Raw genomic sequence first — 23,505 nt, forward strand, 5'->3', positions numbered from 1 at the left:
GAAATCTTTATGGCTTTTGGATACCAAAAAGCTTTTTTTTACCAAGCTTCATTACCACTGAACGCAGGTACAAAATGCTCAGCAGTATTGTAACTTTCCCGCACACATTGAAAAGCTAATGGATAGCTGTCAGCAGATGAGGCACAAGGGCCTATCTCTCACATGCAAAGAACAGCTACAACACAGGGGGCATGGTGAAAACTTCCCTTCCTCACATAATCGGTACTGCTGCATCAATAACAGTGCACGCTTAACTCCTTCATAGGACAGGTACTAATCGGCAGCTGCAGAGCAAGCTTCCGTTCCCTGCAGAACTGATGCAGCAGGGCAGTAATAGTGCCAGCGTCCATCTCTCTCAGACCTTCCACAACCGAGGCATCAGTGGCATGAGGGTTACACAGATAACCAAAGGGGACGCATGAGTGAAAGGCAGGAGCAGCCAGAGCTTTCATTCAGGTGACGTTTTACGTCAGGACGCTTGCTGTCGCTTGTGTCTTCTCGTCTATCCTGTGGTCAGTGTGGTTTCGGTCATATCCTGAAAGTACTGCTGCAATCATTCTACACCCGCTGTCACTGCTGCACTCTTGCCGGCGTCACTTCCTGTAGATCCCGCTGCGGCCATTCACAGGCAAATTTGGTAAAGAACCTAAGACCTCATCCGTGGAGTCCTCGCTGGACTTTTATAGAAACCTTACCTACTGGGGCAGGAGCGCAAATTCAGCACCCAGCAGGACCATTTAAGACAAAAAAGTTTTTTTTTAATTGCTCCACTGCACTGCCCTTATGAGGTCCTCTCACCACTAGTCACACACCTGCGTCTCTCACAAATTCTCCTTCCCGTTGCAAACTTTTCAGTTGGCCTTTTTGAAACCCTCCTACCCTCTCCTTCACCCTCTCATTCTCACACTCACTTTTTCACTCACCTAAACCAACAGACTCTACAGGTGTTAGACCTGCCAGCCTGAGGGTGGTCTTCCTCCAAACATTTAGGTTGCTTACCTCCAATTTAGCTGAATTCATTTTTGTTGACCATAAGACTTGGTGCACTTTAGCAGTACTAATCAGTGCATGGTTTGATTGGCATATTTGATTTTCTTGTAAGTCCCTTGTAGAGTGGTATAAAATATACCCAGGGCCTGTAAATTAAATGCTACCAGTCAGCCTGCAGCACTTAGTGCGCCACCCACTTATGTAGCCCACCTAAAAAAAATGTCCCAGCCCTGCCATTGCAGCCCGTATGCAGTGTTACACTGGCATGATGTCTTGGCATTTACAACCCATTGCCAAGCCTTAAACTCCTCTTTCATTACATATGTCACCCCTAAGGTAGGGCCTAGGAAGCCAATAGGGCAGGGTGCTATGTACTTAAAAGGTAGAATGTGCTTTTAAGTTTTACATGTCCTGGTAGTGAAAAATTCCCAAATTAGTTTTCAGTACTGTGAGGCCTACCTCTCTCATAGGATAACATTGGGGATTCCTTATTACAGTTAATAAGTTTTAATTCCTAACTGAAAGTAGGAAGATCTGTCATGTTGAGTACTGATGAAATTGTAATGATGAATACTCTCCAATGGTAAAGACTGATTTATTACAATTTCGAAAATGCCACTTTTAGAAAGTTGGAGTTCAGAAAGGACCTCAGACCTGGCTATTCAATTAAGCAGTGAGCCTGCACACAGCATCTTGAGTCCCCACGGGTTACTAGCCACGCTTTAGAAGTACTGATTTATTGATTGATTGATTGATTGATCCTCTGTGCACTTCAAAGACCGTTCCTTGATGTATCTCACACTTCAAAGGCACCAGTGGGTCTACGAACTGGACCTCAGACCCTACCACTTCAGTACACATTTGGACCTGTGGATACCCTGCCAGAAAGAAGGATTGCTGTGCTGCTATAAGGACTGCCACTCTGCTGGACTCCAGCTTTCCTGTGCTGACCTGCTGCCTCCTGCCTGGAAATGAGAAGGACTGGACCTGCATCTCTCCAACGCAGAGCCTGGAGTGACTCCAAGAGGAAGCTGACTGGTCTCCTGATCCGAAGTCTCAGGGACATAAAAGACTTCCAACCAACCTGCACCTGGACCCTGACATCTGTGAGTCAGCCCTACGAAGTGGTGCCATCCCAGTGCCACCACAGTCCTGGACCCCTGGAAGTGGGCCTAAAGTGCTTGCTGCAGTCTAATTGACGCATCTTCAGTCAACCCGGCACATTGCCCCTATTGCGTGGATCAGAACTGGCGCTCACCTCTGCTGCGGGTACCGACTCAGACGCATCGCTGTTGTTGCAAGAACAGAATCAGCACATCACCTTTGGACCCGCTGCAATTCAGAACAGACACATTGCTGCTCCTGCTTGGAGAATACTGACATCTCCTCTACCGCATGAGGAAAATCGAAGCATCTCCTCCTTTGCAGGGATCAACGCCACCACATCACTACAGCTGCACCCTGCATCTTCCTCGTTGATACAACCAGGATTAAGGTATCACGGTTGGCCTGAACTTTTGACTTTGTCTCGTTCCGGGGCGACCAGATCTCCCCAGTTGCTACTTCCTGCTTCTAAGCTCCATTTTACAGTTTATTCTTTAAAAATTCATACCTAAAGTTCTACTAATTGGATTTTTGTTGTCTTGGTTTTGTTTTATTTATTAAATAAAGCTCTATTTTTCTAACCAATTGTGGTATCTTTTGTGTAGTGTTTTCACTTTTTTACTGTATGAAATATTGCACAAATACTCTACACATTGCCTCTACATTAAGCCTGATTGCTCTGTGCTAAGCTACCAGAGGGAGAGCAATCAATCAAACATTTATAGAGCACAGCAAATCACCCGCGAGGGTCTCGAGGAGCTGGAGCTGTATGCTGCTGCGTGGAGGAATGATCATTCGAACATCCAGGTCTTTAGTTCTCTTCTGATTCGCTGGAGTGACTGTGAGGTTCTGAGGGGCAGGGGGGTGGTTGTTCCAAGTCTTGGCTGCCAGGTGTGAGAAGGAGCGCCCTCCGCTGTTCGCTCAATGGATCCATGGGGTGACAGAGAGGAAGAGGGAAACTGATCAGAAGTGTCTGTTTGGTTAATATAGGTCAGGCGTTTGATGATGTATGTTGGTCCTTCATTTTGCAGGGCCTTGTAGGTGTGGGTCTGATGGCGACGGCCAGGAGAATCATGAAGGTGTTGAAGAGGGTCAGGCTCAAGGACGATCCTTGGGGGACTCCACAGATGATCTTCTTGTGTTCTGAGGTGAACGGTGGAAGACTGATCCTTTGGGTTCTGCCGGTGAGGTACAAGGTGATCCAAGTGAGGTTGTTTTGAATAGCGATGAGGTGGAGTCTGTTGATCAGGATGTGTGGGAGATGGGGTCAAATGCGGCAGAGTGGTCCAGTAGGATGAGGGCTGCTGTTTACTCACAGTCCAGGAGGGCTCTGATCATCCATGGCCACAATCGGGGCTGTCTCAGTGCTGTGGTTAGCTTGAGATCCAGATTGTGAGGGGTCCAGGAGGATGTGGTCTTTTAGGTGTTGGCTGAGTTGCTGGTTGATCGTTTTCCTGAGGGCCTTTGCTGGATAAGGGAGCAGAGAGATGGGCTGGTTGTTCTTCAGTTTGGCGGGTCGACAGATGGTTTCTTTAGGAGGGGCCTCAATTCAGCGTGTTTTCAAACCTATGGGAAGGAGGCTGCAGTGATGGAGATATTCAGGACCTTTCTGAGCTCGCCGCCAATTGTATTGCTTCGGAGATTAAAGATGTGGTGGGGGCAAGGGACCGTGGGTGCTCCCATATACGCAGAGTTCATGATGGAGATAGTGTCTTGCAAGCTGAGGAATTCCCAGTGAGTGACAAGGTGTTTGTGTTTGTGCATGAGAGCTGGTTGATGCCGTCTGTGGCAGAGGGTTGGTGTTTGATGTTTTTGTAGATAGTCGAGATATTGTTGTGGAAGAAGTCCACAAGGTTGTTGCACAGTTCCTGGGAGGGAGTGATGTTGTTCTCGGTGGCTGTGAGATTGGTGAACTCCTTCACAATGGCAAAGTTCTTTGCTGTATTTTGTGCTGGCTTTGATGCTGTCTGCTAATGCATTCTTCTTTTTTTTTTTTTCAGGAGGTGGTGGTACGGAGGTGCGATCTTCAGTTTTTTTGCTGATGCGCCACTTCATTTCAAGTTGTCGCAGTTGCATTTGGAGGAGTGTAGTTCCTCGGTGAACCAGCTTGCTCTTTTGCTTTGTTTTTTTACCTTGGCTGCCTTGGCAATGGTGTCAACGCATTCTGTGATCAAGTGGTAGAAGCTCTTTGCTGCTTGTTCAGGGTCGTGAGTAGAGTCTGGGAGGTGGGAACAACAAGTGTCTTTCCAATGGTCTTCTGAAGCCTTTTCCCAGTTTCTTCGTGTGGATCAGGGGAGCACGGTGCCGGGGTAAGTGGGTCTGGAGATGGTGAAGTGTACTCTGTGGTGATCAGACCAGGTGAGTGGTGTGGACGTACCCGATTGTTGCTGTAGTTGAAGATGGGGTTGAGAGTCTGTCCTGAGGTGGGTAGGGCCCATGACAAGCCGCTTGAGGCCGATGTTGCTCAAGCTTTCCAGGAGGTCAGAGGAGTTGGCGTCGCTGGGGTCATCGAGGTGGCAGTTGAGGTCTCCTAGGAACATGTAGTGCTCTGAGTCGATTGGTTGTAGGGAGATGAGTTCCGGGATGGCGTTGCAGTAGCTGGGTCATAGTCCTGGTGGTCTGTAGGCAAGGGTGTCTCTGATGGTGCTTTTTCAGTCTGTGTTGAGTTGAAAGTTGAAGTGTTCTATTACCGGTGTCAGGTCGTCAGAGGATGTGTGCAGCGGATGGTGGTCCTGTGGATGATGACAATTCCACCTCCATGCTTCTTGGATCGATCCCGGTGAGTTATTTTGTAACCTTCGGGAATGGCGGTGGTGATGTCTGGTGCAGAGGCGGGGTTGAGCAAGGTTTCTGTGAGGAAGATGACAGCCTGGGTGAGGGAGGAGATAGTGTCCCAGACCTCAGTCGCATGTTTAACTAGTGAACATGCGTGGATTAGGATACAATGGAGGATGTGGTGGTCTCAGACAATGTGTTGGGTGCATTGGTTGCTTCGGTGCTGAAGGTGAGGCGGTAGTGTCAGCAGAACGCCCTTCTGGTGGTACAAGGGGTTGAGTGGCAGCAGTGGTTGTTGGTATGTCTGGGGTTCAGGGCTCAGAGGTCAGCTGTGGTGTATCTTTGTTAGGTGGAAGAGCCAGAGGTCCTGGTGCTGGGCACAGTCGAGGCACAGGTGGGCTTGCCATTGTAACGCCTTTGGCGTGCCAGCGGCACAACCAGGCTGCAGCCTCCATTAAGTAGGTCCGCGGAGGAGGGGTTCTGGGAGGTGGTGGGTGGGGGTAGGCAGGAGGCAGGAAAGCAGGTGGCAGGTTGGAATGGAGGAAGAAAGGAATGAACAGAGAAAGAAAGCAGACAAAAAGCAGGATAATGTACTTGCAAAAATGGGGTGAAAGGAGGGAGACAGCAGTGAAAACGAGTCAGAAAGCACTCAGAAAAACTGAGGGAAAGGAGGGAGAAAGCAGGATTTCAAGATGAACTAGTGATAGAGTTGTGACATACATGCACAATATAGGTGTGGGACAATTGACAAAGTGCTGGGCTTTGTGTTGATTCTTTGGTTTTCCACATATTGAGGAGCAGCTCTCTCACCCAACAGGTCAGTGGTTTTAGAAACAGCAAAGCCACCACCTAAGTAACGGTGCCAACCTCTTCCAAAAGGTTTTGAATGCGCGTGCCCTGAGTGTCTTGTAATTCCAGTGTCTTGCTGTCTCTACTGGCAGTGCACTATCGCACCATATTTATACCACATTATGCATTTCTATGCCACTCCACTCCGTTCTACAACATGCCACTCACTCCACAACACAACACATCTAAGTCTTGAGGCTCCCACTGAGATCCAGGGAGAAGCCTTGTGTGGTGCACACAGGTGAGATTGCTAGCTTTGTGATGTCACCACTCAGCTGAACCTATCATGCCTTGAGATGCACTGCATGGGTGTAGAATGGAGAAAAAGGAGTGCAGTGCTGTAGATTCACAAACACACAGTCTGTCTGGGGGACCACTTGTAAACTACTGCTCCACAAAGCCATTCTGGGCAGCAGTCTGCAGTTCATTTACCACATGCCTGGACACATCACCTGCCAGATGGGCCATATGTCAGGGCAGCCCTCAAGCTGTGCTATGCACTGGTTTTTAGGTTGAAGTCTACAGGGCAGTGCAACTGTCTGGTTTGATTACAACTTCTTGTGGGCATTCTGAAAGCTTTCCTGGGAATACATTTCCTCCATTGCTGACCATTACCTTTGTGGCCTGTAACTCAGTTTCTGGCCTTCTATTTGTTGGCTTTGTTTGTTTTAGGATGGCCAGCTTCAGTTCGTCCCTCGTGTTGCCCAAACGTTATTCACTGTATTCTTCTATGAACTCGCTTTCTGAAAAAAGGCCTTTAAATCTTGTTCTTATCTAGTAACATATGCTGTGCATACAAAGACAGAAGCCAAATCCCAATAGGCTCTGTTCTCTGGGAGCCTGGTGTTTACTTTTCTTTCTCTGACTTCAGAGAAAGGGAATTTATGTGACAATCCTGCTGAGTACTCATGTGAAAGGACAGGGTGTAAGATGTTTTTTTTTTCTAGCACACAAAATAAATATCTGAGCTGATATTTCAGGGTATATCAGAATTAGTACAAATGAGGCACATTTCTGTGATTCTTAAGTGTGGTGGAAACAAATATTTAAATTCAATCAAAACACACCCGTACACAATCCTAAATCCTACCATACTATCCGTAAATTCCCACCGACACCACTTCAAATCTGGGACTTAATCTGGATAGAGAATTTCACATGAGACTTTAGATTCGTGTACATGGTATGCCATGTCTTTATTAAAAAAAATATGAGCCTATATACACCATACAAGTGAATAGTAAAATACTGTTACTTTTGGTGTCTCTTTTTTTCTCTTCCTGGTTTGATATATCAAGACCAACAATAAGATTTGAACAGGTGTCGGCGGTAATTTACAGACAGTTTGGAAGTAACTTCAGAATTCATGGATGAGGTAAGGTTCTGTGGTCCTTTGCATGAGTTGAGATGTAAGCTGCATTTCTGGGGGCACAGTCCCTGTTGGGTATCGGTTGTAATATATTTTGGAAAGGCTGTGGGGTTATATGAAGGGATGGATGCAGAGGTTGTGAGGTTGTATGAAGGGATGGACGCAGAGGTTGTGGGGTTGTATGAAGGGATGGAAACAGAGGTTGTGGGATTGTATGAAGGGATGGAAGCAGAGGTTGTGGGGTCGTATGAAGGGATGGAAGCAGAGGTTGTGGGGTCGTATGAAGGGATGGAAGCATTGGTTTGGGGTTGCATGAAGGGATGGAAGCAGGTGTTGTGGGGGTTGTATGAAGGGATGGAAGCAGGGGTTGTGCGTTTGTATGAAGGGATGGAAGCAGAGGTTGTGGGGTCGTATGAAGGGATGGAAGCAGTGGTTGTGGGGTTGCATGAAGGGATGGAAGCAGAGGTTGTGGGGTCGTGTGAAGGGATGGAAGCAGAGGTTGTGGTGGTCGTATGAAGGGATGGAAGCAGTGGTTGTGGGGTTGCATGAAGGGATGGAAGCAGAGGTTGTGGGGTTGTGTGAAGGGATGGAAGTAGGCTGCTGCAGGAGCACAAGATAAAGGAGCCTGGGGGGGCTGTAGGGTTGAATGAAGGGATGGAAGAAGAGGTTGTGGGGTTGTATGAAGGGATGGAAGCAGAGGCTGTGAGGTTGCATGAAGGGATGGAAGCAGAGCTTGTGGGTTATATGAAGGGATGGAAGCAGAGGTTGTGGGGTTATATGAAAGGATGGAAGCAGAGCTTGTGGGGTCGTATGAAGGGATGGAAGCAGAGGTTGTGGGGTTGCATGAAGGGATGGAAGCAGAGGTTGTGGGGTTGTGTGAAGGGATGGAAGTAGGCTGCTGCAGGAGCACAAGATAAAGGAGCCTGGAGGGGCTGTAGGGTTGAATGAAGGGATGGAAGCGGAGGTTGTGGGGTTGCATGAAGGGATGGAAACAGGGGTTGTGGGGTTGCATGAAGGGATGGAAGCAGAGGTTGTGGGGTTGCATGAAGGGATGGAAGCAGAGGTTGTGGGGTTGCATGAAGGGATGGAAGCATGCTGCTGCAGGAGCACAGGATACAGACTCCTGGAGAGGCTGTGGAGCAGGAGCATATGAGGCAGAAGCCTGAACATGCTCTGAGGTTATGTGAAGGGAAGGAAGAAGTCTGCTTCAGGAGCAAATATTACAGGCGCTTAGAGGGGTTGTGGGGTTGAATGAAGGAATGGAAGCAGCGTGCTGCAGGAGCACAAGATACAGGAGTCTGTAGGGGCTGTGGCGCAGGAGCACACGATACGGAGGCCTGGAGGGGATGCGGGTTGCATGAAGGGATGGAAGCAGAGGTTGTGGGGTTCTATGAAGGGATGAAAGCAGAGGTTGTGGGGTTGTATGAAGGGATGGTAGCAGGGGTTGTGGGATTGTATGAAGGGATGGAAGCAGAGGTTGTGAGATTGTATGAAGGGATGGAAGCAGAGGTTGTGGGGTTGTATGAAGGGATGGAAGCAGGGGTTCTGGGATTGTATGAAGGGATGGAAGCAGAGGTTGTGGGGGTTGTATGAAGGGATGGAAGCAGAGGTTGTGGGGTTGTATGAAGGGATGAATGCAGGGGTTGTGGGGTTGTATGAAGGGATGGAAGCAGAGGTTGTGGGATTGTATGAAGGGATGGAAGCAGGGGTTGTATGAAGGGATGGAAGCAGGGGTTGTGGGGTTGTATGAAGGGATGGAAGCAGGGGTTGTGGGGTTGTATGAAGGGATCGAAGCAGGGGTTGTGGGATTGTATGAAGGGATGGAAGCAGAGGTTGTGGGGTTGTATGAAGGGATGGAAGCAGGGGTTGTGGGATTATATGAAAGGATGGAAGCAGGGGTTGTGGGATTATATGAAAGGATGGAAGCAGAGGTTGTGGGGGTTGTATGAAGGGATGGAAGCAGAGGTTGTGGGGTTGTATGAAGGGATGGAAGCAGGGGTTGTGGGATTGTATGAAGGGATGGAAGCAGAGGTTGTGGGATTGTGTGAAGGGAGGAAGCAGAGGTTGTGGGGTTGTATGAAGGGATGGAAGCAGGGGTTGTGGGGTTGTATGAAGGGATGGAAGCAGGGGTTGTGGGGTTGTATGAAGGGATGGAAGCAGAGGTTGTGGGGTTGTATGAAGGGATGGAGGCAGAGGTTGTGGGGTTGTATGAAGGGATGGAAGCAGGGGTTGTGGGGCTGTATGATGGAATGGAAGCAGAGGTTGTGGGATTGTGTGGAGGGATGGGAGCAGAGGTTGTGGGATTGTGTGGAGGGATGGGAGCAGAGGTTGTGGAATTGTGTGGAGGGATGGAAGCAGAGGTTGTGGAATTGTGTGGAGGGATGGGGGCAGAGGTTGTGGGATTGTGTGAAGGGATGGGAGCAGAGGTTGTGATTGATTAAAGGGATGGAAGCAGAGGTTGTGGGGTTGTATGAAGGGGTGGAAGCAGAGGTTGTGATATTGATTGAAGGGATGGAAGCAGGGGTTGTGGGGCTGTATGATGGAATGGAAGCAGAGGTTGTGGGATTGTGTGGAGGGATGGGAGCAGAGGTTGTGGGATTGTGTGCAGGGATGGGAGCAGAGGTTGTGAGATTGTGTGGAGGGATGGGAGCAGAGGTTGTGGGATTGTGTGGAGGGATGGGAGCAGAGGTTGTGATTGATTGAAGGGATGGAAGCAGAGGTTGTGGGGTTGTATGAAGGGATGGAAGCAGGGGCTGTATGATGGAATGGAAGCAGGGGTTGTGGGGTTGTATGAAGGGATGGAAGCAGAGGTTGTGGGATTGTGTGAAGGGATGGAAGCAGAGGTTGTGATATTGATTGAAGGGATGGAAGCAGGGGTTGTTTGGCTGTATGATGGAATGGAAGCAGGGGTTGTGGGGTTGTATGAAAGGATGGAAGCAGAGGTTGTGGGATTGTGTGAAGGGATGGAAGCAGAGGTTGTGGGATTGTGTGAAGGGATGGAAGCAGGGATTGTGGGGTTGTATGACGGGGTAGAAGCAGGGGTTGTGTGAAAGGATGGAAGCAGGAGTTGTGGGATTGTAGGAAGGGATGGAAGCAGGGGCTGTGAGATTGTATGAAGGGATGGAAGCAGGGGTTGTGGGGCTGTATGAAGGGATGGAAGCAGGGGTTGTGGGGCTGTATGAAGGGATGGAAGCAGGGGTTGTGGGGTTGTATGAAGGGATGGAAGCAGGGGTTGTGGGATTGTAGGAAGGGATGGAAGCAGGGGTTGTGGGGTTGCATGAAGGGATGGAAGCAGGCAGCTGCAGGTGCACGATACAGAAGCCTTGAGAGGTAGTGGGTTGCATAAAGTGATGTAAGTAGAGGCTGTGGGGTTGTATGAAGGGATGGAAACAGAGGTTGTAAAGCTGTATGAAAGGATGGCTGCAGAGCTAGCAGGAAATGTGTATGTGAGAGAGGAGTGAAGCATGTTGCTGCAGGAGAACAGGATTCCGAAGGACTTTGGGGTGTATAAAAAGATGGAATTGTATGAAGCAGAAAGGGTGCAAGCGTGGAGATGGAGGAGTCAGGGGTTCAGAACGTAGGAGGGGTTGTGGGGCTATGCGAAGGGACAGAAGCAGGGTGAGTGGATGTATGAGGCAGAAAAGGCTGTAAGCAGGCTGCTACCGGAGTACTGGGTTCAGATGTCTGGAGGGGTTGTGTGCTAATAAGGGATGGAAGTAGGGTGCTAAAGAAGTGGGTTGTATGTGGCCGAGAGGGGTGCAAGTCACTTACTGTAAAAGTATAGGGTTTAGAATTCAGGAAGGGTTGTGGGGCTGTGTGAAGGGATGGAAGCAGGGTTATGGATGAGGATGCAGAGCCAGAGAGGGGTGCCAGGAGGTTGCTGCAGGGTACAAGGTTCAAGCATCCAGAGGACTGTGGGGCTGTATGAAGGCATGGGAGCAGGGTGGCTGCAGGAAGAGGGGGATTTCATGGCAGAGAGGGGTGTCAGGAGGTTGCTACACTAATGCAGGGGTCAGGCATCTGGAGGAATGTGAGGTGTGTGAAGGGATGGAAGCAGGGTGGCTGGAGGACGATGGGGATTTAGAGGCAGAGAGGGATGGGAGCAGGAACCTGCAGGAGGATGAGGATTTAGAGGCAGAGACGGGTGGAAGCAGGAACCTGCAGGAGGATGAGTATTTAGAGGCAGAGAGGGATGGGAGCAGGAACCTGCAGGAGGATGAGTATTTAGAGGCAGAGAGGGATGGGAGCAGGAACCTGCAGGAGGATGAGGATTTAGAGGCAGAGAGGAATGGAAGCAGGAACCTGAAGGAGGATGAGGATTTAGAGGCAGAGAGTGGTGCATGCAGGTTGCTGCAGAAGTACATGGTTCAGGCCTGTGGAGGACCATGGGGCTGCGCGAAGGGTTTGAAGCAGGAAGCTGCAGGAACAGGTGGGTGTATAAAGTAAAGAGGTGCCCTAAGGTTGCTGAATGGGAATAGCTGCAGAAGGCTGAAGGGATTATCAGACTATCTTTGACGTGGTCAGACATTCACATTACCTAGAAAAGGGCTCTGCTTGGAAAGGAAATTGTTACTAACTCTGTATATACACGCAGTGCTGTAGATTCACATGCTGCCCATACTTCCAAGTCTAGTATTGAGCTTGGACATTGCAACTTGTTTTTGTTTGAAGAATTCAGGGTCACAAGGCCTGTTACAACTCCTCCTAGGGGCCACAATGCACCAGCTCACAGATCCACCAGCGGGTGGGTTATTACGAATACAAACTCAACACTCCAGGGGTGCATGGGTTTAAAGGGTGGGCCCACGAGCCTTGTGAGAACTAGATTCCACAGAGGCAGGAGGTGGTCCAGGAGGAATCACTTTCTTGAGGCCCTCCATGAAGGCCTTCACCTCAGAGATTTCAAAGGAGGGCAAGTGTTTCCTGTCCTGCAACTGCATCGAAGTGCAAATGTATGGAACTGCATACCAGGCCCGCCTTCAGCAAGTTAGGGAGGTAGCAAACCATATCCTGTCTAGAAGTCATAAAATAAAATTGATCATAAATTAAATTTGTTTGAAGCTGTAATAGTGGACAAATCTTTCCCACTCGGCCGCACAGAATCCGGGCATGGTAGGTTTATGCCCCTCATGCAGTATAAGCATGCCCTCCTCTGGGAGGTTGAGATAGCCAAACACTAAGACTTCTTGTGCTAAATTGCTTAGATGAGCTGTTTGAGGTCTGAGTGAACAACCTGATGTTGAGTGAGAAGGTCCAGCCTTAGCAACAGCTTCATGTGGAAGCTAACCAACATCTCCAGCAGCACGTAAAACCAGGGTTGCCCGGCCGAGGTTGGGCAGGTCATATCTTTCCTAACAATATACGGGATGAGGGGAGGAAAAGTACAGACAAATATCCTTCACCAATTCATCCATAGTGCAGTGACCACAGACCATGGGTATCTGGTGGCAATGTTCTGGTATTTTGCGTTTGCGGGCGATGTGATGGTCGGATGTGTGAGTGAAGTTGCCACTTCAAGTCTTGATGCGTTCTGAGCAGACCCGCAAAGACGTTGTCCAGACCTGCAAGTACTCTGCTAAAAGAAGCAGATTAACTAACACAAGATCTCTTAAGTTATTGCAGAAAACTGTGGGGAGGGAGCTCCCCCGCTTCTGTATGCACTACAAGATGGTCATTTTGCCTGTCATCACGAGAACATTCTTCATCCAGATGTTATTGAGAAAGGCTTAGTGCTCTGGATGGGCTAGCAAGAGTTTGAAGTTAATGATGAAAGTTTTGCTGCTGGAGAGTCCAGGTTCCTGGAATGGTGATGTGACAGAGGTGCGCATCCCACACCAATAGTGAGGCTGTGGTGGAAACGGTCACTTGAGGGAGAGAGCTGATGAAAGGCTTGCTGACCAACAGCCCTCTGCTGGGGACCATTGCTGTAGAAAGCACTCTTGGAGGGGACGAATGTGCGGTATGGCATGCACCTCAATTACCATTCATGAAGCCATCATCTCCAACAGTTTCATAAACACCCTTCCAACAGGACAACCTTACGTAAAAGAGGTAGCAGCGGTTGGAATACCCTCAGCTTGTTTGGGTTTGCATTCCCTGTATCAGCAATAAGGATGGAGCTTAGGGAGTGCCGGATGTGGGACTTTGGCACGGAGAGTGAACCTCGACTGTGAATAGGGACACTGCCATCTGAGTGTGTGGTGGGCACTGTTGCCTGCTGCTGCTCCGCCAGTCGTCCAAGTATGAAAAGACTTGGATGGCTTTTCTATGCATATGCATCCATCATCATGCACTTTGCAAACATCCTTGGGCCATAGTAACTCTGAAGGGCATAACTGTGACCAGGTAGTGTTGTACGCTTACCACAAAGCAAAGGTACCGGTGGTGACCTAGGTGGATGGCGATATGGAAGTAGGAGATTTTTAGGTCCACTGCCTTCATAAACTCGTCTCGGATTAGCAGGATGACATCCTGAATGGTGGTGAGGTTGAAGTGCTAGGTGTGGGTGTGGCAATAGGGGGATTGAGGTCTAGGTTCAGCCGGAGGGAATCATCCTTTTTTGGCAATTTGAAAGTAAAGGCAGAACACTCGTAGGATGGAGATTTGTGGAGGGTCTGGTCCTATGACACCCTTTGCAAGGAGTGCCCGAACTACTACTTCCAAAAGCCAGAGGTGGTCTGGTCTGAGGATATGGCGGCTGGTTGGGATGGTTGCTGGTTGGGATGTCAGTGGGTGTGCTGTGGAGCTCGAGGCAGTAGCTCTTTCCTATCACAATGAAGAATCACTGATCCCCTATCTCTGAAACACAATCTATGAAGTGCCCTGAGAGCACCCATCGACTTTAAAGTCCTGGTGACTTTTCTCACTTTCACTAGTATCTCATCAGCCTGAAGGCCCAAAAACATGTTCTCCGTCAAACATAAGGTTGAGGAGGCGCTTCTGGCCTTCTGGCTTCAACACAGAGATCTATAGCTAATGATGGCACCGAAGTACATTACTTGTATTGATGCCTCGGGGAGCTTCTGCATCTAAAGCACAGTAGATGGTGGCTTTAGAAACAGCCTTGCTCTCAGCCACAAGTTCTTGTCCCTTCTGATATGGCTTTCAGGGAGGTACGTTACCAGCTACCCCATTCTTCCCATTTGTCTATCATTTCAGGGTAGTAGGACCATAGAACTTGTGTTGCGCCATGGGTGGCACCCCTTACTGCCACACGCTTGCCAGCTGTGTTGATACTTTCGCTGTCCTTGTCTGGCAGGGGGCCTAGCTGGTGTCCTGTGCTGAAGCATGTTTCCGTGGTCGATGAGTGACAAGGGAATCTGGGTGCCCTGACTGCTGATGAAGAGGGGGTCAGAGGTTGAGGCCTTGTATTCTTTGCCCATATAAGGTGTGACATCCTTACCTTCACCAGCTCCCTGGCGTTTTCTGGGACAGTCTTCAATATGCACTTCAGGATGGCAAGACCCTACACTGTCCTTTTAGTTTTGGAGAGTGTCTTCATAAGGAAATTATCCTCATCCTGAAGGCATGTCCATTTTGTGGTGCTGGGCATTCCTTGAAGGACTGAAATGCAGGCAGTAGTTACTACAAGTGATGACTGCTTGTGGAAGTAGGGCTTTACGAAATGGTCGCCCAAAGAGGGGACCATGTACCCCTCAGTGGTCCTCTCTCCCTCTCTATGCCTTAGGTCAGTGGTTGCCAACCTGTGGTCTGGTGACCACATGGTTCTAAGAAGCCTCCTCAGGGCATCCACAACTGCTTAGACAATGAAACAATATTAACAGATTAAAAAGCGTACATAAATAAAGTGGCTAAATGTAAAATTGAACATTTTTAAACACACTGTAAATGTCAAGGAATTTGAAATTGAAGGCTAAAAATAAATTCGTTTTCTCAGATCGAATCGTGGGAGCAGTTCAGGTGCACCAAACAAAATATATTATGGATGATGTCTGACTTCAATTGAATTTAGAAAAGCTCCAACCTTTCTATTAAAATTGATCTAATTTTTTTATTTATGTTTTTGCAAATTAAATAAAATGTGTTATCATTTGTGCATGTGTTTGATGAATGGTCGGTTCTGTATTTTGTTTGTATAGTTTAGTGGTTCAAATCATCAACAATATTTAGGCCGGGGTCCCCGGCTTACAGTAATGGCTCAGTTGGGGGTCCCTGGATTCCAATAATGTCAGTGGGGGGTCCCCAGGTTTCAGCAATAATAAAGTGGGAGTCCACAAAAGTCAAAAGGTTAACAACCACTGCTCTAGGGGATCATCATAGGGGTCTAGCGTCCTATTAGAACTCCGTAGGTTGGAAAAAAGAGTAAACTGATCTGTCCTGAGAGTCAGGAGATGGTGCTTGAGGGAGTGGATGATTGTGTTGGTCGTGAAAGTGATGTTGTTTGAGGGGAGAGCTGTAGAGCAGGAGACTGGGGTTATGGGCTTGAGCCCCTGTTCCTTCGTTTCTTGGGGTGGGGAGGTCCGGGTGCTTCAAACGCTAGCTCCTCCTTGAAGGTGATCCTCTGCTTCTTGGGCATGGCGTAGGGGCAGATGTGGAGGCCGTCCCAGAGGAAGCTAGGTAAGGGATCTTGCAAACATGTGGGTGGATGAAGAATCTTCTGCTTGGCAATGGGGACCTTGGACAGAAGAGGATCATGGCCTTAGTATCTGACCTGAGTGATTTCAGCATCTGTTTGGCAGCTGCTTCCATTGATGATCTGGCCTCAGAGAGGATCATCAATGCCTCAGGCTGCAGGTGGAGTTGTCTGCCAATGTGGATCAGCATCTTGGTGGCAGCTTGATGGATGTCAAGACTTGGTCCTGGGGTCAACTGGCACTGGGTGTTGGAGTTGGACTCCAAGGACGTTGCCTTGAGGCTCAATACCAGACTCCAGGGCGAGCAGTGCTGTTCACCAGCACACTATTTGGGATAACACTTCCTTGACTGCCCTTTGAGTGTCTGTGCTTCAGATCTGGCTGTGGTTTCGGGGCTGGGTGCCCCGCACCGTGGGCAGGCCAGAGGGTCCAGCTTCTTCTTTGGCCTCGAGAGGATCACATTCCCCAAAGATATCAGGAGTCTCGGGTTTGCTGCTTCCCGTTGTGATGCGCCCAGTGTCTCTATTACTCAACTTCCTAAGGGTGCTCTTGTAGCAGAATGCAGCACAGAAGTTGCTGGAGGTGCTGTTGTGGTCAGGGGAGAGGGAAAGGTTGCACACATTGTGCTCATCCAACTATAGGTATTTGGTATTGCACTAGGGCAGAATTGGAAGGGTTCATGTGCCATACCCTCCCAAAGGCATTCACCAATGATACAACCCTTTTTTGATCGAAGATCATCGACCAGTGGTCGGCGCTGGAGTGTGGATGGTGAGGCACCAAAGAGCTTCAACAGGGCGCTGGTGCAGCAGTATAGGTTGCGGGTCGCCGAAGGCTGTTGACTACAAGTCACCAAGGAAATGGGTGAGCAGTGAAGTTTCATTGGCTCTCTTCCAAACTGTAGGTGTCAAAGGGCTGGGCCTGAAAAGGCAGCATAGAAGTCCTTGTGTTTGTTTTCTTTCGCCATCAGGTTTGGATGTTTTGAGCACAATCTGAGGTGGAGTCTGTGTCCCCATGTATTGTGCTCTAGGGGAGGAGTCACAATCAGTCTTATGACTCTGCGTTCCTAGAACAGAATCAGGCTGCAACACTCGGCCAAAACTAGACGGCTGGAGTGTGCAAAGCCTATGCATCTACAGCCACAGATGCACGAACATTTTTCTAGGGCTGCTTTTGGCTTTTAGCCCAGCTGTGGCCATAATTCTTGGAAAAAGGGCACTTTTATAATAAACACAATACATTCCTTTAATATTTTAAAAACTATAGGTTTAATACATTCTTTCTGTGGGTGCAGAGACTGAAAACGACACATTCCCATAAACATTTAAATATAATAAATTACTTTATTTCTGTAACAAGAGTCCAAGTGTGCCAATGTCTGGCTTTACACAATCTGATGAATGTGCCAGCTACAGAAGTAGCACAATAGCAAACACCGCGTTACAATGGAAACATTTGTTTAAAGTACCTTTCCCTCTGGCGCTTCAAACGATATCTGGGCAGGACCTTGACGAAGCGCCTTGAAACAACCGATAGCTACATATACATATATCACTGTACATAAGATAAGGCCAGTGTCGAGCTTGGTTTCAGGGTGTCAGTTTCCAACGAAGACATGACATTTCACATGGCAGATGAGCATAAGATAATAACAGGTAGGGAGATCATGGAGGGATCAGTACAACTGAAGTTGTGACAAATCAGAAAATAATCCTCTGTGAAAAGGACCAATCAGGCATTCCCCACTGTGTTTGCTATTGCCAATGAAAGAATGCCCAACTGGTCCTTGGCCACCCACTGATAACTCTGTGGGGCACACATCAAACTGGAAGAAAGACACTTCAGATCAGAAGAAGGCATTTGAACCTGGCTCTCTCTACGACCACTCAGGAGAGAAGTGGGTACCTAAAACGCATCTGCTATTAGAACTTCTAGTCAAGAGTCTTTGAGTGCCAGTATGAGTTGTGTGATGTTCTCCATGAAGGGGTTAACACTTGTGAATCATTTTATTCTGGGATATGAGAATATGCACCCAAAGTCCACCTCACAGTAGTAGGAGGCTCCATCACAGCAGCCGGCACATTATCTCTTCACTCAGGTCAGTCTTGCACCCCGCCAACCCCGGCAGTGTACGTGGGCATGAAGAAAGTTGGGCACGACCATCACTAGCAGCAAAAGTCCTGAACTATGGCAAAAGTGTGTGTTGAAGAGGTGCAGAGACTTGTGAGACTGGCACCAGCCCTTATGACTACAAGTCGTTGTCTTGCATTGCAGCAGCCACTGAGGCTCTGTCCTACTTGCAGCCTTCTAAGATCCACAGGGGCCAGTGTGGCTGGGTCCTCAGATGTTCATATTCACCCGGCCTGTCACGGGTTTTGCGGTTCGGGCACAGGGTCAACTGTGGTGTAGTCCTTAGTAGTCGACATTTTCCAGACAGTTGTGGGTGCCGGGGTCTTGATTGTCTACAGCAGCTGTAACTATGTCAGTAGTACCCCATGTCCCTCAGGGCATAAATTCCTGGATTTTCAGGCTCCATCAGCATGTAGCTTTGTAACTGATATACTCTGGGGCCGTAAGTCCAGCTCATATTCGCGATCCCTGGGCCTGCTCAATAGCGCGCGTTCTCCTCAGCCGCTGTGACTATAACGTCCATCCAGATGCGCAGCGCTTCAGCGGTGGGAGCCACCATGCAGAAGAGACGCTCATAGGTTTTCACGCAGAAGGTCAGCTTGGGATGGGGACTCTAGGGAGGACAGAGGAGAAATACAGTTACACAACCCACCACTGGAGCATGCAGAAACATCTCACACACTTCTGAAAATAAAAAATACAAACAAAGAAAAAAAGAAAAAAAATTATACAAGAAGCTGAACTACACGACTCCCTCTCCAGCCTTGATCATAGAATATCTAACCACAAAACATGTCTCCTAAACAACAGAATATATGTGCACCAGCACCACTCTTAAGCACTATTGTAAGGACACTCCGGATATCATGTAAAGCCACTCACACTTACTGCTTTGCAGTAATAAAAGACATGAAGACAGAGAATACTTTAGACCCAGTAGTCATTGCGTTGAATGCAGCAATAAACGACAGAACGGGTATCTCCTTCCTAGCCATTCAGGTGGGTGAGAATCTAGTGAATCCTCTAGTTATGCACGTCCCTTTTTTATTGTTCAGTCCTGAAGTACGGATTGGGTATCCTCAAGTTCTACTCTTCCTTTCTAATCATACAGTCCTATAGGACAGAAGTGGTATCCTCCAGATCCACGCTTCCATTGTCTTTGTTCAGTCCACAAGGAAAGTGTGTGTGAATCTTGTGAATCCTCTAACTTTGCTTTTCCTTTTTATTGTTCAGTCCAAAAGCACAACAGTGGTAGCCTCTAATTCCACTTTTTCTTTATCATCATACAGCCCTAAAGGACAGCAGTGGTATCTTCTAGATCCACGCCTCCATTATCTTTGTTCAGTCCACAAAGAGTGTGTGTGAATCTTGTGAATCCTCTACTTACACATTTCCTTCCTATTATTCAGTCCTAAAGGACAACAGTGGTACCCCCTAGTTCCACTCTTTCATGACCATCATACAATCCTAAAGGACAACAGTGGTGCCCTCTAGTTCCAGTCTTTCTTGGCCATCATACAGTCCTAAAGCCAACAGTGGTATCTTCTAGCTTGACACCTCCATTTTCTTTACTCAGTCCACAAGGACAGTGTGTGCGAGTCTTGGGAATCCTCTAGCTCTGCTTTTGCTTTTTATTATTAAGTCTGAAAGGACAACAGTGGTACCCTCTAGTTCCACTTTTTCTTTATCACCATACATCCCTAAAGGACAGCAGTGGTATCCTCTAGATCCATGCCTCCATTATCTTTGTTCAGTCCACAAAGACAGTGTACCTGAATCTTGTGAATCCTCTACTTACAAATTTCCTTATTATTATTCAGTCCTGAAGGACAACAGTGGTGCCCTCTAGTTCCACTCTTTCTTTATCACCATACAGTCCTAAAGGACAACTGTGGTATCCTCTATTTCCACGCCTCCCTTACCTTTATTCAGTCCACAAAGTGTGTGTGTGAATCTTGTGAATCCCCTTACGCATTTCCCTCTTATTATTCAGTCCTAAAGGACAACAGTGATTTTGTCTAGTTCTACTCTCTTTATCATGATACAGTCCTAAAGAAGAACAGTGGTATCTCTAGAGCAGAGGTCTTCAAACTTTTTAATGCCGTGCCCCCTCAGTTGAAAAATAAAAATCATTGGGCCCCCCTCAGAATTTTTCACAATTATTTTAGAAAGATGGCAATGTTTAAATATATCTAAACCTATTTAAACATTGCAGTTAAGTATGGTTACCTTTTTAAAACAGCAATAACATGCTTCTGCTTAAAACAAAGGCATGTTATCTGTATAATATTTCTTTTCGCCAGAGTTTGGCGCCCCCCCTGGGATCACTTAAGGCCTTTGAAGACCTCTGCTCTAGAGCCACACCTGTTATTTTTATTCAGCTGTAAATGTTGGAATGGTCATCTCATCTTTTAGTTCAGCTGCCTTCCAACTGTGGGACAGGCCCCCCTTAGTGTGGCACAAAGGGATTCCGAGGAGTGGGGAACGGCACTCTAGCCAAGAGCAGCATTTAATCTGGTCCTGGGGAGTGCAAAGACGCTTCACAATGAAACACAATGCAGCAATTTAGTGAAAAGCAGAATGGTCAGGAGGCACTCTGAAAGGTCAGTATAACATCTTGTGTGTCGTGTCCTGGGTGAGACTAGGCGCACTATGCCACCCTTGCCGCCTGTCACTGTTTTGTAGCCACCTGTGTCCTGCACTTTGGGATCTGTAGATTCATTAAACAATGTTGAGTATGGACTCAAGTGAAACCCAGGAGATATAGTGCTTTTGTCTAAGCACCAAGACTGTCTGAAGGCGACAGGCATTGTGTCAATATGGGGCAACTGCCCACAAGAAATGGCAATGGGCACAAATAAAAGGCAAGAATGAGTATAAATGTTTGTCAAACTTTGTTTGGCACCCACTAACGTCACTCACACATTTGGGCTCCTTTGCTTGTTAGGGTATATTTTTAGGATATTTCTGAGGCTGTTTTTAAAATGCCCTTCTATCTGACATTGTTACTTGATGTACTTGGCTTGCTTGCCACGTTTTCACAGATTGGTCTGCATCAGTTAAATAGCATGACCTCTTGTCAAACAAAAATCATTTAGCTTTGTTCCAGTATTTAGTGTTTTTTTAGAAATACGTGTGCGAAAATGTTTATGATTGGCGGATGAAGTTATTTTAAAGCGCATACACAGGCGGATAGCTCTGTGTCTGATGCATAACTGTGCCCCTAAGGCACTGTGTAAACTGAGGTATCTTTCTGAGGCCTGGACGTTCAAAACCTGTGACTTAAGGAATAGCTCTGCTGTCTTTGATTTTAAGATCACAGTGGAGCTGATAAACTCTCAACTGGAATTGTGCCTCCCCAGACAGAAAGTGACAAAACAAATTAAATACATAGATGTTCCATGCCACATTTTGACAAAATTATGACAAAGGCCTGTTCTATCTTTTTCTGCCATATTTTATATGTCTAGGCTTGAAACCATGAAATCCACCCAGGTGGGTAAAGTTACTTTTTGTTTAATTTTAGTAAATTACCAAAGCTGTTAAAAAAAACTGCTCCTCTCCATATCACACACTTTTCTTAGCAAGCACTAATACTCCCTGGCGTACCTTGAAGGCGCTCCGAAGATGGTCGTAGTAGACCTCTTCTATTGCCTGGAAGTAGATCACCCCCTTCAGCTTCTGCTCCTCCTTATCTGCAGAGAGAGCCATGTGTCAAGGTTAGAAAGATGAGGACCAGGGGAGAAGGCAGAAGGCGCTATGGATGAATTTGGACACCCTGGTGGCTCTGAACTCTGGCAAAAGAGAAGAAAGACTATTACCTACAAAGTAGGCCAGTCGGCGTTTCTGGCGGTCGAAGACGAACCAGCGCTTCTTCCAGGTCTTGATCCTGCCACCCATCTTCACCAGAAAGCCCTTGCAGGAGGTGGCGGTGACAGTCATGTGGCTGCAGGTCTCCACGCTGTGACCCGAAGCCTCCAGGTGGGTTTTCAGGTCCAGGAGGGGTCTGCGGCCAGTTGCTGGCTTTACAGGGGTCTTCGTCTGCTAGGTGGGGAAAGAGGATGACATGAGCGGTGTTTTGTAGCTGGCACGGGTTTGGAACAGTAGGGTGCTGGTGTGCAGTAGATTCCAGAATAACCAATTGTGTATTTTCAAGACTGACCTAAGGACGGACAAATCTGAAGACTGGTACTTTTGCAAGGACATAACTGACATGGATTGAGTTGCTTGTCAGATGCTAGCCAGTTTCACCTACCGTTCAAGAAAGCTTACAATCCCCCTAAATGCCAATCCACCAGCTCGGCCATTGTGTCTCAGGATATTATTTCACTTTCTCAGAACAAAAAGTTAGGAGCAAATAAAAATTGGTCTGAGATAGGGTGAATTTGGAGGAGTTATCACAAACGTTTGGCAATGCTTAGGAATTCTAAACATGAGCTCATAGGTGGGAGATCAAGAAAGGTTCAATATCCGTATCAGCAGATTCATGTAGAGCGCAAAGCAGCCAGTGGCGGCTCCTCCGTATGGGCGGCCGCTGATAACCCTTTTAAACAAAGCGATAATAAACTATGTTTATTATCGTTTTGTTTAAAAGGGGCGGGGCCACGGGGTGACGTGCACTGTTGGGAGTGCTCAGCACTCCCCCTCAGAGCACATGTGTGTTTGGCCGGCCCGAGAACACACATGTGCTGTAGGCTCTCTCTAGCCCGGCAACTGTGTTGACGGGCTGGAGAGAGCCTGAACAGGCTCCCAGTCTGCCTGGGAGCGCCCTCCAGCCAATCCCGACGCTGCTTTGGGCAGCGTCAAGATTGGCCGCAGAGCAGGCTGGGAGCCTGTTCCTGTGCAGCTAGAAAGGAAGAGGAGCGGAGCGGCGCAGGACCGCACTGAAAAGCTTGTTTTTTAATTTTTAATTAAATTTTAGGTGTCCCCATCCCCCGCGCCTCCTCCCCGCCCCTTTCGCGGCCCGCTACTGAACGCAGCAGAGGGGGCTGTCCTGATATATCGCTGGGAGAGGTCTATTACTAAATCTTCAGGGATGCCATGCCCCTGTACGGTACCTGAGAAGTAGTGAGCACTGGCACCAGAGCCAAGGAGGGCGCTGGTCCGGTAGACGGAAGCTCTGTGGTCTGGCGTGACTCCATCGCCTCCTTCCTTTTGGCTTCCTCTTGAGCTGCTCGTTTGGTTTCCTGATTGGAGTGAATCAATAAAAAAAAAAGAAGCTGAGCATAGAAGTGGAAAGTGTACTCTGATGCACAGGAGATGGACAAAGACAAGCAAGATATCCTATGTACCACCCTCAAATCAGTGCCCAAAAACAGGATCACCCAAGACTTTTGTACACTATATAAACTTAGATTGTTTGTAGACCTTCTACAACTTGCAGGGAAAAGATCTGTTATCTGGACTACTGTAATAGCCTGCTTGTGGGTCTTCTGGGGTACTTACTAGGCAACCTGTACCTTAGTCCAGGGTTCTGCAAAGTCGGTCCTGGAGAGCCAGGTCCATGCCAGATTTTTAGCATATCCACATTTAGAAAAATGTAGATTTCTGAAACATCTTTTTTCTTAATGTGGATATGCTAAAATTCTGGCATGGACCTGGCTCTCCAGGACCGACTTTGCAGAACCCTTCCTTAGTCAAAACCTAGCTGTTCGTATTGTTTGTGTGCTCCGTTAATTTAACCATGTCTCAGAA

At 47.9% G+C, this 23,505-nt stretch overlaps 1 protein-coding gene across 6 annotated transcripts in view; it reads right to left on the reverse strand.

Moving 5' to 3' along the window:
* Nucleotides 1-17,000: 17,000 nt before the first annotated feature.
* PHLDB3 (pleckstrin homology like domain family B member 3) overlaps nt 17,001-23,505 on the reverse strand; it is a 166,158-nt gene continuing 159,653 nt past the window's right edge. For 4 of the 6 annotated variants that reach the window (XM_069201316.1, XM_069201321.1, XM_069201319.1 and 1 more), the window contains 4 exons: nt 22,869-22,997; nt 21,633-21,855; nt 21,421-21,506; nt 17,001-18,424 (listed from right to left, as the gene is read on the reverse strand). In XM_069201316.1, coding sequence (XP_069057417.1) covers nt 18,290-18,424; nt 21,421-21,506; nt 21,633-21,855; nt 22,869-22,997 — 573 coding nt within the window. In that variant the 3' untranslated portion in view covers nt 17,001-18,289. The remainder of the gene's footprint in view (nt 18,425-21,420; nt 21,507-21,632; nt 21,856-22,868; nt 22,998-23,505) is intronic. The other 2 variants (XM_069201320.1, XM_069201318.1) reach the window with 1 other exon arrangement.

This window comes from Pleurodeles waltl, chromosome 7, assembly GCF_031143425.1.
Source record: "Pleurodeles waltl isolate 20211129_DDA chromosome 7, aPleWal1.hap1.20221129, whole genome shotgun sequence".
Classification (NCBI taxonomy): Eukaryota; Metazoa; Chordata; class Amphibia; order Caudata; family Salamandridae; genus Pleurodeles; species Pleurodeles waltl.